We start from the raw sequence: 13,404 nt of genomic DNA, 5'->3' as shown, positions 1-13,404 counted from the left end.
CTTGAATAACGGTAGAGTTAGATACAGAATTCTACATGGACAGATTATTTTCGAGGTTATCCTGGATGTTCTGTGATATAAAATAAGATTTGCTTTGGGGACCATCCCCCAAAGTTTTAATGTGTGTGCTGAATCCCCCTTCCCTTCTTTCAATGTATCATGATTTTATTCTTTTACAATCTTAGCTTTGTAATAGATGCTGCAAGACCTTGGGGAAAAGCACAGCGCCTTGTCGCCTTATGTCCGTGCCCGCCCTACCTCCGTGGGTCAGAACATGTACCGAGGGAGGAAGGAAGGGAGGAGCAGGCACTCAGGGCTGGTCTCCCTCTCAGTCCCTCAGTGATTCTCTCCTCCCCAGTCTAATCTGCTCTGCAGCCCCACTGGGCTCAAACAATGTGACCCACACACCTGGCTGCCCCTGCAAGAATTCTGGTGGCCCGCGACCCTGCTCCCCTCTTCTCTCACCCCTCAAACAGGGAAAAGCCCTACGTCATCCAGCCCTGGCACGAACGTGCACACTCAAGAGTCCATTCCCTGCTGCCCCCACCTTTTGGCGCTAGCCTGTCCCACGCTCCGTGGGTAGTTAATTTCCCCAAGACCTTGGTTTTCTTTGAGGTCAGAGAACTCACCATTATCTGGCACAATGCCGCCACTTCACAACTGAGGGAGCTCTCGGGGAATGCAGAGAGGCACGGGAACAGCTCCAGTGAAGTCTGGGAGATTGTAGGGGTGCTGCCAAGATGCAGCTTGCGCGGCTACTCAGCCGGGAGGGGGAGGGAGAGTCCGGAGCGCGGATGGGGTCTCTGGGTGGCTTTTGGAGGATCGGCAGCCGCGGGGCGCGGACCACATGGACAGCAGTCCTTCCTGTCACCTGGGTCCCGCAGACCCAGGAAAGAAGTCTTAGCGCAGAGGCCGAGTGAGCAGCGACAAGTGCAGCCTCTGCCCTGCCCAGGGCGCCACCTCCAAAGGCAGCGGGGGCTGGACGAACCGTGGGGCGGCCCACCCCGTCCTCAGTCCCGCCGTTGGAGGCGCCAGGCAGGGGCTGGAACAAGCTGGGGCGCCGGGCGGGGTTTCAGAGCTGAGCCCGGAGCGCCGGCCCCGCCAAGCGGGCGCGGAGCGGCGGGCGCGGAGCGGCGTGCGCCTGGGCGCCCACCTCTGCCCGCAGTGCCTGGGCAGCGGATCCTCTCTGTCCTCCCATCAGCGGGTTCTGCCAGCTGGAGGCCCCTCCCCGAGGCGGGAGCGGGCGGGAAGGCGGGGTCCGGCCGGCCCCCAGGGCTCGTGCGCCAATCCGACCCGGGGGTCGCGGCTCCAGAACTGGCGGCGGCCGGGCTGCGGAAGCGTCTCCAGCGGCCAGCTCCGTGGGAGAGCCCAGGTGAGGCGCGCTGTCCTGCTCGCGAGACCCGGCCGCGAGTGCGCGCGAGATTCCTCTCCCTTCTCCTGACCTGTCCCCGGGGCAGAGTCCGCAGTCCTGCCTTGGACTACCTGGCTCTTCTCTTCCCTCTGTCACCAGCCTTCTCCATCTCTCCTTTTTTTCCCTCTCTTTGCCACCCCTGTCCCTGCCCTCTGCCTCTGTCCGTTGTGGCCATCTCTTTTCCTGATTTTCTCTCTCATTTATCTCACTTTTTCTTGTCTATCTCTTGTTTGTTATCTTTCTCCTGCCCTCCTCCTTCTCTTTCTTTCTCTCTCTCCCCCCATCCACCCCCTCAACAAGAATTCTACTGGATTTTTTCCCCTGCGGGTTGACTTTTTGGGCTGCAATTCTTTTCATTCATCCGTCCATCCACCCACTCATCCACTCATCGTGTGTTGCTTGGTGATTCTCAGCTGGGGCTTCCGCTGGGCACTAGGGTAATTACTGAGCATCTGCCCCATATCCTTTCCCCAGCAGATTGTACCCAAAGATCGGAGCATGTAACCTGTTCAGTGCCTATCGTGGGAAAAATACATGAATGATCAAGTCATAAATCCCTAGACTTCAGGGTGAGCTGAAAGAAAAGATTTGGCTTTAGAGACAAGGCATTGCCTGAATCCTTTCCTTGACGTTTTGCCTTTAGTAGTAGGCACAGACAACACACCAGGAAGCTAAACTTTGCAGGAACGTTAAGGGACCTTGGGGCCCAAGCCATGCTTCTGTGGAGTGCCAGGCCAGGTTCCTGGGGACCGAGAGGGTGGGATTCAGAGCTCAGCTGTGGGCAGACAATAGGGAGGCCGGGGCTTTGCACATGACACATTTGGGTGAGAGTTGAAATTAGAAATTAACTGCAAATTTCTAAAATAAATAGTTGTCAGTGCTGCTGATGTGCAGAAATTGTCACATAATTACTATTGAATGAAGCAGACCTTTAATAGCAATTATTGTGGCATTTGAAATTAACGTTTTTGTGTATGTTAGGTAGGACCATGGTGAAAATATTTCATCTTAATACTAAAGATCGTTTTAGGCACATACTAAGGGAAGAAATCAAGAAAAACAAATCTGATTCATTTTTGAGGAATAAAGTAGAAGTATTGTATATCAAAGCAATTTTTTGCTTCTTGTTAAAAATTTAATCTTGTCGGAGAGACATAATTTCAGTACTCAAGGAGATTTTTGTGACATGTATAGCTACATTTTCAAACATGCATGTACACACACATATTATATATACTATGCTGTAAAAAGCTTGTTTGTTTTTAAAGCTGTTAATTACCACCTAACACTTGTATCTTTTGGTTCTTATAAATAGTTTAACCTGTCCTTTTAGTTATTATGGTTTTTAATGATAATTCAGCTTAACTTTTCCGTTGATATGGAAAAGGAAATGTGTCAGTAGATAAATCATGCAGAAGTGAACAAAAATTAAATATGCTGAAAGAGGATTGCAGTGTGTGTATTGAAATAATTTCTAGATTAAAGAACGTTGGGCAAATTCCTAGATAGATGCATGGCACTTCAATTTGGCAGACTATTTTCTGAGTTGAATCGTTAAATAGTCTTTTACGTCGTTTAACCACTGACTTCTAGTATATCAGAATTCAGGGGGTGGGGAAGGAATGCTTTTCAAATGATTTAGAACTGTCATGTCTGTTTTGCCTAGCAGATTTTTCCCCCCAGAAGTCCAGGTGACAAGTTTTCTTTGAACAGATAATCACGCAATTTTTTTTTTTTTTTTTTAATTCAGGGCTAGGTCGTGAGCGGCAATGCTTTTAAATTTCTTTTCCTTCTTTAAGTAGACTGTGTCTTTCCTTCTTTCTCGCAAATGAGGCTATTGTTGGCATCAGGTAGAATTTGGCTGAGCAGTGATGAAGAAACCGTGGACTTTTCCCCTGAAGGCTGCCACTGGAATTGGTCCGTGTGGCCGCATTGCGTTAGGACTCCAGCTGACCTCGCTGAGGCCTGGCTGAATGCTGGGAAGCCTGCATTTGGTTTTGCTTTAACACAGCAGGAATTGCTGCTGGAGGGGTGTAGGCAGAGTTGGACATGGAGCCTGTGAGAGCTGGCCAGGGAGTCCTCTGTCCCCCAGCTCCATGGCTCCACCAGCCGGCCTCCAGGAAAGCCTGAGTTTTTAGTTTTCACAGGGCTCCAGGGCTAGGAGGATGTCTAGAAAACAGGTGTGTTTCTCTTCTCAGGAAACCCAGGACTTCACAATCCATATGTGGAAGAAGTAGATAGATGTTTATCCTCTGGAATCTTGCAAAAGGATCAGAAAAACAACTCCAGAGGCTAGGAAAGCCAAAGGAATAGAGCACAGGAGATATTTTCTGCTCCTGTTTGCTTTTGCTGAAGTGGAAGGCAGACACAGGAAGGCATGGCTGGTGGGGTAGACGGTGCCATTGATAAAATCTGTTTTCTGAGCTGCAGCTTGGACCAACTGGAGGCTGGTCAGTGACTTGGGGGGTGAGCATCTTCAGACATCTCAGGAACACAAGATCGTCCGGTTGTTTGCTAAGAGTTCTTTCCTCTGTAAACCGAGGGGGCAGGACGAAGAAGCCCAGGCATTTGGTCCCTCCTTAAACACTGTTGTGTGCTGGTCCTTGGCAGCACGTGAGCGGAGGGAAAGCAGCCATGAAACTGAGTCTGAACCTTGGCCTAGTGTGATAATAAATTGATGCTACCTAAGCTTTATCTAGCCAGGCTGTTTAGCGCTTTAGATATGTGCATCCATTCATCTTGACAGCCCCCTGATGAAGCGGGCAGTGAGGTGATCCTTTTCTTCAGATGAGAAAACAGAGGCAGGGAGAGGACCAGCACCCTGCCCACGGTCGCAGGATTGGTAAGGGCAGAGCCTGATGTGGTCCCGGCATTCTGACCCTAGAGCCCGCACACTTGACCTCTACGTGGGTGTAAGCCTGGTTATCCGGGACGGCCTGGATATGGCAGGAATAGGAAGGTGGACTATGGTCAGTGCTTCCCAGATGAAGGAATGATCAGAGTCTGCAGTCGCATCCCCGGGAATGGGTAATAAACCAAGACAAACGTGCTTTTCCACAGGGGGCAGTTGAGGCCTCATCCCGCAGAATGTAGCACTCTCTTTGTTGGTCCATAGCCCCTGGTTGGTGGCCCAGAGTGGGTGGGAGCCTGAAGGAGAAGTACCCCTGTGGTTGAGAGCCCAGAAGGAACTGAGGCTATTGAGGAGAGCCCTTTAATAATGGATCAGAGCAGGGAGAACAAGGGCTGCACAGGTCCATGCACTGCCAGGGCCGCGGTATCTGTGGAAGGAGAAAGAGGAAGGGCAGCTCTGCTTTGCCCAGGGCGCTTCGGGCAGAGAACATCCTCCTGGTGCAAAGGGCTCTGGGTGGTCCACGTGGGAAAGGAGGAGCGAGACAGCACAAAGCCGCAGTGCTTGTGGTCTCCTGACCCAGAACTCACTGCCCAGGGCATGGATTGACCCCAGAGATGAGCTCACGCATGTGCAGAGGTCATTGGAGATGTGTTGGGGATCACGGGAGAGGCGTGCACGGAGCCTGGAGCTGGATGAGACTCCATGTCTGATGTTGACCCTGGGAAAGGGCCTGTGAGTTCTGTGAGTTCCCAGAAGAGTGGACCGGGGTTAGATGGAGTCCCAGATGGAGCTTTGTAGGACGTTTTTGCACTTGTCCAAGTGACTTACCCCAGCAGTGCTGACGCACCTGAGAGTGGTGACCCTCAGGGAGGTCAGTCATGCCATAGGTCCCTGTCAGTTCCACATCTCTGTCTCCTCCTCTTTGTTATTATTATTGTTATTACGTCATTGCCTTTTCCCCCTCCTCCTCGTTCTCACTATTATTATTAAGATTTGGGCGATAGCATTCATGGAGCATGGCGTTGGATGGAGATCTAACACAGCAGGGGCAGAATCCAGCTCCGCCAGGGTCTCAGAGGCTGGAGAGCTGCGCTGCGTTACTGACGGGGTGTTTGCCAGGCTGGGGGCGAACGCGCTTGGCCCAGACAGGCAGCTTCCCTCACGTGGTCGGTGTGAAAACTCAGTGAAAGGTGTGTTCAGTCTCCGGCACGTAGACACTTAACGCAGTCAGTAAGCAGTGGCCTCTATTTCTGTATCATGAAGCATCCTGCTAGCAAATACCCATCCTGCGGTTAAGACCACATGTCCCAATTTTAGTGCTGAGAAGAGGGCAGTCACATCTGTGGCTCAGGGCACTCTGGACACTTCTGGCACCTGGACCTACACGGCTGTGGTTGGCAAAGGGGGCCTGAGCGGTGAAGGCAGCTCAGTGGGGCTGTCTGCAGAGGCAGGCAGGGGTGCAGCAGGACCCGGAGGAGAGCAAGGCAGGCTGCTGCCCAGGCTTGGGAGGACGTCATGTGATTCCAAACATGTCAACTGTCATGTGGAAAACCGTCTGAGCAAGAGAGACAGAGGGAGCACATGAGAGAGATGGGTGTGTGTGTGTGAATGTATGTGGGGGTGTGCGTGTGTATGAGTGTGTGTGTGCATGTGAGGGTGTGAGGGTATCTGGCTGTGTGTCGTTGTGTGAGCTCATGGAAGCTCAGCAATGGGGCTTCAGGCAGACGAGTTACTCTGAGAAAGGGGAAGAATTGGCTTCATCCCACTGGAGTCATCTGCTGGCCGATCTGGAAAGGACTGTAGAGATGATCTAGCCCAACCCCAGTTTATAGATGGGAAATTGAGGCTGAGAGAGGTGGGCTGGTCAGCTGAGGGTCACCCAGTGGACTGGGGTGTCCACCTCTGCCTCCTCGAGAAGCACTGGCTAGCACTATTCTCTCATGTCAGTGGCATCCCCTTTGAGGAATTAGTTTGGAAGGATTAGGAGGGGCTCAGATCCCCTTGGTGGCACACAGGTTGGACTTGGTGCTCACCGCGGGGCCACTGTGAGGGTGACACAGGGAGTGCAACCAAAGCAGACTTTGGGACACACTTGTGGGTTTCAGTCCCAGCGTGCCTCCTACTTGCAGGGGACATCGAGCAGGATGTTTAGCACTGGGGAGCCCAGGGCTGCCTCATCTGTGAAAGAGAGTGATGATCCTCCAGGTGCAATGAAGACGGAAGAGGTGACATGCACAGTGCCTGTCACAGACTCCTGCCACCGAGAGAGTGAGGGCAGGGTACCTGTGTGTGCTTTCATCGGGGGGGGGGGGTCGTGGGGGCAGGAGGCAGGGCCAGAGAAAGGAGCTGATGTGAGCCCTAGTGGCATTCATGCATGACAAGCCCATGGAGGTCCCTGTGAGGAGGCGGCTCAGCCGCCCACTGCTCAGGGTCCTCAGGGCCCCGGGGACAAGTACTTTCTAGTGATGAAAACTCGGAACACTCAGTGGAGTGTGGTCCAGCAGTACCGCTCACCAGCTGAGGGGGGCGCTTGAAGCCGGGTTTCCAAGTTTGCAGACCTCGCTGGTGGAGCTGACTATGGAAGGGCAGAGATGAATGCCTCCCTAGCAGGTTGATGGCATCCTCCCCTTCTGGGTGCCAACCTCACATGAGGCCACAGTGTGTCTCCCCTCCAAGCCATGAGCACCTCAAGGGCAAAGGGGAGGCTGGTCCACCTGTGTGTGCCCAGCAGGTTGGCACAAGAGGACAGTGGATAAGTGGGCAGAGGAGATGCAAGTGGATGACTGTGTGAGGAGAACCAAGGGTGGGCACTTCTGGTGAGTGGAGACACGGGAGACTCCTCAATTGGACCAGGGCCAAGGCCAGGTGGAGAGAAGGCTGCCCCCAGGTGTGGGAGCAGGGACTAGGCACAGCCCCAGACCCACCCTGCATGCCTGCGTGTCTACTGCTCCAGCTTTTACTCCTGTGGACACCTGTGCCTACAGGAGCTCCTGTCCCCAGGTGCTCAAAGTGTCCTGGCACTTCTGATGATTTGGGAGAAAAATCAGCATGCTGAGCATCAGGGGACAAAAACTGCTGTAAATCAGGGCACAAACCTGTTAGAGTTGTCAACCGGGTCAGAACTGGCTGGTGGAGGCAGCCTTGCGTGCTCTGTGAGCAGGGCCACTGCTGCCTGGAGGCTGACAGGCGTGGGGGCAATACTGAGCCTGCCCCTGGGTGGCAGCGTTGTGCGGTTCGTCTTTCCTCCCTGATGGGGTCCTGGAGGTGAAACCAGGTGGCCTAGAGCTCTGAGCCAGGTGAGCTGTCACATCTATAGGAGTCAGCGTTCTTTGGATGCTAACAACAAAAAGCCTGATTCTGGCCAACTTAGCCAAGAAGATTAATTAGAAGGTTACGGTGGGGGTGGGGTGGGGTGGTCCCAGTGTCAAGGGAGGACTGGAGAAGTACGCTTGGAGAAGACAGGGACAGAGCTGCCTCAGAGTCCCGGCAAGCTCCCAGACGGAACTCGGGTTTGCGGAGGAGGGCGCCGGGTGGCAGACCACGCCACAGCATGTGACCGGTGTCCTGTTGTCACAGAGATCACGCAACCCCCTTCCACGTGTGGGTTTAAGACCCTGGAGCAAAAGAGGGTGTTCAGTGCGGGACAGCCAACCCTTGCTGAGAGCTGCTCCCTGCCGCCCGTGAGGCCCAGCGGGGCACAAAGAGGAACAGACACCCAGTCCCTCTCCAGGGCTGGCTGGGGTGACAGTGAGCAGGGCAGGGCAGGCTGTGGACGGCGCTCCGCACGCCTGAGCCCCGGCATGCCTACCCTGCTGGTGTCGTGTGTGAGCAGGTGCAGGGGAAACCCATTCCTTCTGCTTTGTGGGAAGCCCCCTGGGCCTCACCGGAAGTCCTCACACCAGGGTCCAGTCGTAGGCTCTGGAAGGACAGGGCACTGGAGTATAATTTCCATACCGGAAAAGGGTTGTCTCCCTGGGTTTAGTTTGGCCCCTGGTGCTGGAGTGTCGGGGGAATGCTGTGCGTGTCTGCACTGGGGATCAGACCCGGGCTTGACCCCCTCTGCCTGATCTGACTGTGGAAGGCAAGTGGACAGGGCGTCCCTCCGCCCCTCCATCTGCACTGGGGGGCTGCTCCACCTCCCGGGGGAGCCTGAGGACACGGGCGTTCATGGGAGTCCGGTGCTCAGAGCTCCTCATGGCAAGGAGCTGTGCACACTGCTGCCTCTGACTCTGCCCCTCTCCCCTTGCCCTCCCCTGCCTCACTCACTGGGCTGGATTCACAGGCGGGTCTGGCCTGGCTCAGTATGAATAGAAAGGTCTCATTTAGGGGCACCTCTGTGTCACCCTGAGCTCCTGCCCCGCAACCTTCTCCTCATGGCTGGAATGTGCCCAGTCCTTCTTTGCCACTATGACTTTGCCTGTGCCGTTTTCACCATCACTTCCTGATGCACCCCTATTCATCCATCAACACCCAGAGCTAGTGTCACCTCTTCGATGGGGCATTCCTCAGGCCCCCCAGGCTGCTCTGGTTAGTGACTGTCCATCCCTGATCCTGCAACGTTTCTCCCACATTTTCTCCTCCTTCCTGTTCTCATGTAGTCTTCCCCTTCTACTAGGGAGATTCCACCCTTTCATGAGTCCTGGGCAAACCCCTCTCCATCCTCAGGGCTCAGCTGAAATGCCACACTTGCCCATTTATAACACGCACACACGTAGGCCAACGCGTACTGTCCTGCTGCTCAGCACATCCCAGGACTGTCTTGTCACCACTGTCACCACAGCCCCTAGGACAGAGCCGGCATGTATAATGCAAAGGTTTGCTGAATGAATGAACAAATTAGGAAGTTAATGAAAAATACGACCTGTTGGTCATTTCTGTATATTTCCTTCAAGGATTCTTCCTTTGGCTTATGTGTTTTTGCCAAGAATAGATTACACCAAATATATAACCTTTTTCCCCTTCTTCCTCCTCAACGTTACATCGTAGGCATATTACACATTCCATTCCAAGGCTACATAATGCTTCATCTCGGCTACGCATCACAATTTACCACAAGTCTCTGTCGTGCGGCATAGAGCAGTTTGTTGTTTATCCTCACTGTGCACAACACTGTGATGGATGTCTCTGTTTCATCCCACATTGGGCAGATCTGCCCCCTCCAGCTCCTCCTTCAGCCACCATCAGTGTGGTCTGTCCCCTACCTGGAGGAAGGACACCTTCAGAGTCTGAGCTCCTTGCGTGGACTCATCCTTGGGAGGATTCTTGGCACCCACAGGCCACTGAGCCTTTCCCAGTCGGCTCAAGTGGCTGACCCTGGGCTGCCACTTCCCTGAGGAGAAACTGAGGGGCTTCTCACTGGGGGAAGCAATGCCGGGGTCAAGGGGAGGTGAGGGGATAGGGCAAGGCTGGAGGGCCTTGTGGTGCCTCATATTGGTCTCATGTCCGGGTTGGAGAGAAAAGGATGCCTTTTGCTGCAGATAGCAACTTCCTCACCTGCCGGGGTTGTGGACCAGGTGGGGCTGCGGGCCTGCAGAGAGGCTCCTGGGGGAGGCAGGTGCGGGAGAGCCTCAGAGCAGATGCCCCCGCCCTTCCCATGACGCGCTTTTCTCCTCCCTGGGACCCCACGGAAACATGAGGGGCTCACAGTGTCCTGTCTGTGCTGGGGGGAGACGGCTGCATGCTTTGTGAAGATAACGTTGATTTCTTCTGACGGTTGCTAAACCCATTTCATGTTCCTGAATTCATTCATTCAGCCAAGGTTTGCTGACCGCTGCTGTGAGCAGGCGCTAGGAAGGACTCAGATGGCGAGGCGAACTGATGTGTTGGACTCCTAGGGCCTGCCTTCCAGTAAACCACAAGTGGGTAAATATGATGTTACACGTGGTGCAATGCAGGACGTTGGTCCAGGTACGGCAGTGGTGGAGGCAGGAGTGTTCTCAGTGCCTGAGAGGATCAGGGGAGGCACAGAGAGGGGCCATGCCCAAGCTGGGCTTTGCCGAATGAGCTGGAGTTCATGGGTCCCATGGGGAATGCGGGTGTCCATGTGCAGGGGGATCCTGAAACAACACCTGGGGGGCATCTGGGTGACCCTGGGCAAGAATGAGTAAGACTGAGCAGGGGCCGCTGTTTGGGCAATCCGACCTTGGCTGGTCTTGGCCAGAGCAGGCTCGGCTCTGCAGTGACGGGGACCACTGCCCAACACACGGGGCTGGGCTGGGAGTGGGGGGACGAGTGGGGACATGTGACTCTTCCAAGAAGCCTGGCTCTGAGGAATAGGGAGACGACACAGAAGCTGGTGGGGCACGTGGTATGGACAAAGAGGCCGCTAGGCTGGGAGACAGGTCTGGCAGCCTGAGGGGTTATGGGGTGAAGTCAGAACAGAGACAGATGCTGTCAGGAGCAAGGACTATGAAGGCAACACTCCTCTGCACGCTGTGACATCCTGATGCTGTGACCTCCCTCTGTGCCCTTGGCACTCAGTGGGGCCAGACAGGGCCTGAGCATGGGGCAGGAACTGATGGTGCTGGGTGTCCTCACGCTGGAGTCCACTGTTGACAGATGACCTAGAACTCCTGGAGGGTCCTTGAGGCCTGGATGGTGCCTGGGACAGGCGCCCCTCCTTTCCCCTCCAACCTCTCTGTTCCTCAGCCTGGCAAACGGACTTCCCCTGGCCGTTTCCGCCAGGGGAATCTGTGCGTTTCTCTCATCTCTCCTTGCTCCTGTCTCTAGGGGTTGCTGCTTCTAGGTATTTCTCAGCAGAGACCTCTGTCCCCACCCCCAGGGAGGACATGGGCAGTAAGGTCATTTCTTCCATTTCACAGATGCAAACAGAGGCTCAGAGAATGTAGTGGCTCGTCTAACATCACACAGCTAAGGATTGGCGAAGCCTGGATTCACATGGAGACTTGTTCACCCCCCAGTTCTTGTTCCTGTCACCACTTGACACCAGACATCAGGTTCCTGGTAAGAGGAGGTTTTTTTTTTTAACGTATGCTTTTTTTGGTGAGGAAGATTGGCCCTGAGCTAATGTCTGTTGCCAATCTTCCTCTTTTTTTTTTTTTCCCTCCCTAAAGCCCCAGCACATAGTTGTAGGTCATTCTAGCTCTTCTATGTGGGATACTGCCACAGCATGGCTTGATCCCAACCGGCAAATCCCAGACCGCCGAAACGGAGTGGGCAAACTTCACTACTCTGCCACAGGGCCGGCCTGAGAGGAGACTGTTTAAGGCAGCTGCAGCCTGCGTGCTGGGAGGTGATCCTGAGAGCCTGTGTCACTGCTGTTGCTTCCTCTCTCTGCAGAGCCCCGTGGGCCAAGTGTGGCTGGCCCGCTCATCAGGGGAACTCTCCCATCTCAGGGCTCCTCCCTGGCTTGAGCCCTCTAGAGCCCTAAAGCCCTGAAGACCGACAGCTATTGGATTGTCTACCTTGCTCAGCTGGCTCAGGCCCTGCTGGTCAACATGGCTTCTGGGAAGGGGGCTCTGCAGGGCCCTTCGGCTGAAAACAGATGGCGGCTTAGTGAACCCGAGCAGGGCCGGGGCCGCAAGCCTGTGCTGCTGGAGAAAACGAACCGCCTGGGCCCCCAGGCTGCCATGGGCAGTGGTGGCCGGGATGAGGCCTGTGCCGAGATGGCGCTGTCAGCAACCCCGGGCAAGCTCCGCCTGGGAAAGCCAATGCCGCGAAAGGCGTGCTGGGCACAGGGGCAGAGCGCCTTCACCGAGGTGCCTCGGCCTGGGAGGAGGCTGGGGGATGGGCAGGCCCACGAAGGGGAGCACAGTGGTCCTGCAGGCCGGCCCGGTCCCCAGGAGCTGACCGAGGATGTCCCCAGGGACCCAGCAGGTGGCTCGGTCTCCTTGGTGTGGCCCGTTGGAGCCCGAGGGGAGCAGAGAAGCGCCTTCAGCAAACCAGCCAGGTGTCCAGCAGGGAGGCCTGGGCCAACCTCTGTCCTCCAGGGAGGGGGACCTGCAGATGCGCTGGGGGAGCTCTTGGGTCTCATCAACACGGTAGACGCCTCTGGTTGGGGCCAACTTTCAAATTCTAAGCTTTTAGTGGCCGATTTCTGGAACCTGCAGATGTCGCCCCAAAACGCGTCTCTCTGCAGCCCTTTGGTGGGTGCCCCCATGCTGTGGCTCAAGCAGCCCACAGCCCAGACACCCACGCCCTCGGTGGCCTCCTCCACCGCCTCCTGGGCCCTCCTGCCCTCCACATTCACCTCCCTGGGCCTGTCCACCCAGAACTGGTGCGCAAAGTGCAACCTCTCCTTTCGCCTGACCTCTGACCTGGTCTTCCACATGCGGTCCCACCACAAGAAGGAGCGTGCGGCGCCTGACCTACAGTCTAAGAAGCTGAGAGAGGAGGCCCTCACTTGCCCCATTTGCCACGAGTACTTCCGGGAGCGCCACCACCTCGCCCGGCACATGACCTCTCACAGTTAGCAGGTGGCCGTGGAGCAGACCGCTGGGCACAGCGTCCACCTGGCTCACCGGGCCTTCCTTTGAAAGGGCTGGTCACAGTCGTCTGCAGGGCTGTGTGCTTCAGCATTTGTAGATGAACAGCTCAGTCGTCATTTGAAAAAGATAACCAAGCCCCTGTGATGTGTTTTGAAGGAAATAAAGTCGTGAAATAAAATGATGCGCTTTGCTCATCCAGGGCATGGTGACTAATAGGCACAAAGTATTGGTAATGTTTTCAAAAGTGGGGATCCTACTCCTGTCACTACGCCTTTTGTTCTGTACAGAAGCAAGTTTGGAAAACAGCCTGGGCTCTGGAGGCAGACAAATCCGGATTCGAATCGCGGCCCTTTGCCTACTATTTGTCCTGACCTTGGACAAATAGCTTTAACTGTCTGAGCCCCAGTTTTCTTATCTGAAAAATGGAGATGATGACACCTGTGTCTTAGGGATGTTGTCAGGGTTACATGGGAAGATGTGTGGAGAGTGGCCAGCATGGCGCCTGGCACAGTGTGATCACTGAGTAAACGATATTTATTACCAAGGTCCATCAGTCCTTGGACCTTAGTCCAAGGTAGTTCAGGTATTTGTTACCTGGTCCTTGGTTGTGGGTCTGTGGGTTGGCTTGGGCTGAGCTGGTCTTGTCTGAGCTTGGCTCCAGATTTCCGGTGGATGTAGGTCCATGCTCTTTTTCT

General features: G+C 54.8%; 1 protein-coding gene and 1 long non-coding RNA gene across 3 annotated transcripts in view; one reads left to right on the top strand and one right to left on the bottom strand.

Moving 5' to 3' along the window:
• The window catches only part of LOC123281177 (uncharacterized), a 36,841-nt gene extending 36,087 nt beyond the window's left edge, over window positions 1–754 (bottom strand). Inside the window, exon 1 of the long non-coding RNA XR_011496645.1 lies at window positions 630–754. This is a non-coding gene — a long non-coding RNA (uncharacterized lncRNA). The remainder of the gene's footprint in view (window positions 1–629) is intronic.
• On the top strand, window positions 647–13,128 carry ZNF488 (zinc finger protein 488). 2 transcript variants are annotated; one of them, XM_070493507.1, is made up of 3 exons: window positions 647–1,372; window positions 11,084–11,225; window positions 11,562–13,128. In XM_070493507.1, the coding sequence occupies exon 3, from the start codon at window positions 11,720–11,722 to the stop codon at window positions 12,692–12,694; it is 975 nt and encodes a 324-aa protein (XP_070349608.1). In that variant the 5' UTR covers window positions 647–1,372; window positions 11,084–11,225; window positions 11,562–11,719; the 3' UTR covers window positions 12,695–13,128. The 2 variants fall into 2 exon arrangements, with proteins under 2 accessions (XP_070349608.1, XP_070349611.1); XM_070493510.1 differs by having other exon boundaries at window positions 11,336–13,128.
• The last annotated feature ends 276 nt before the right edge of the window (window positions 13,129–13,404 follow it).

This window comes from Equus asinus, chromosome 2, assembly GCF_041296235.1.
Source record: "Equus asinus isolate D_3611 breed Donkey chromosome 2, EquAss-T2T_v2, whole genome shotgun sequence".
Classification (NCBI taxonomy): Eukaryota; Metazoa; Chordata; class Mammalia; order Perissodactyla; family Equidae; genus Equus; species Equus asinus.
The sequence above is the reverse complement of the archived record's forward strand: the minus strand, read 5'-3'. Positions and strand labels throughout refer to the sequence as shown.

Bases quoted from the DNA above. Each gene is read 5' to 3' on its own strand.
- ZNF488 (XM_070493507.1), top strand. From the start codon at position 11,720: ATGGCTTCTGGGAAGGGGGCTCTGCAGGGCCCTTCGGCTGAAAACAGA.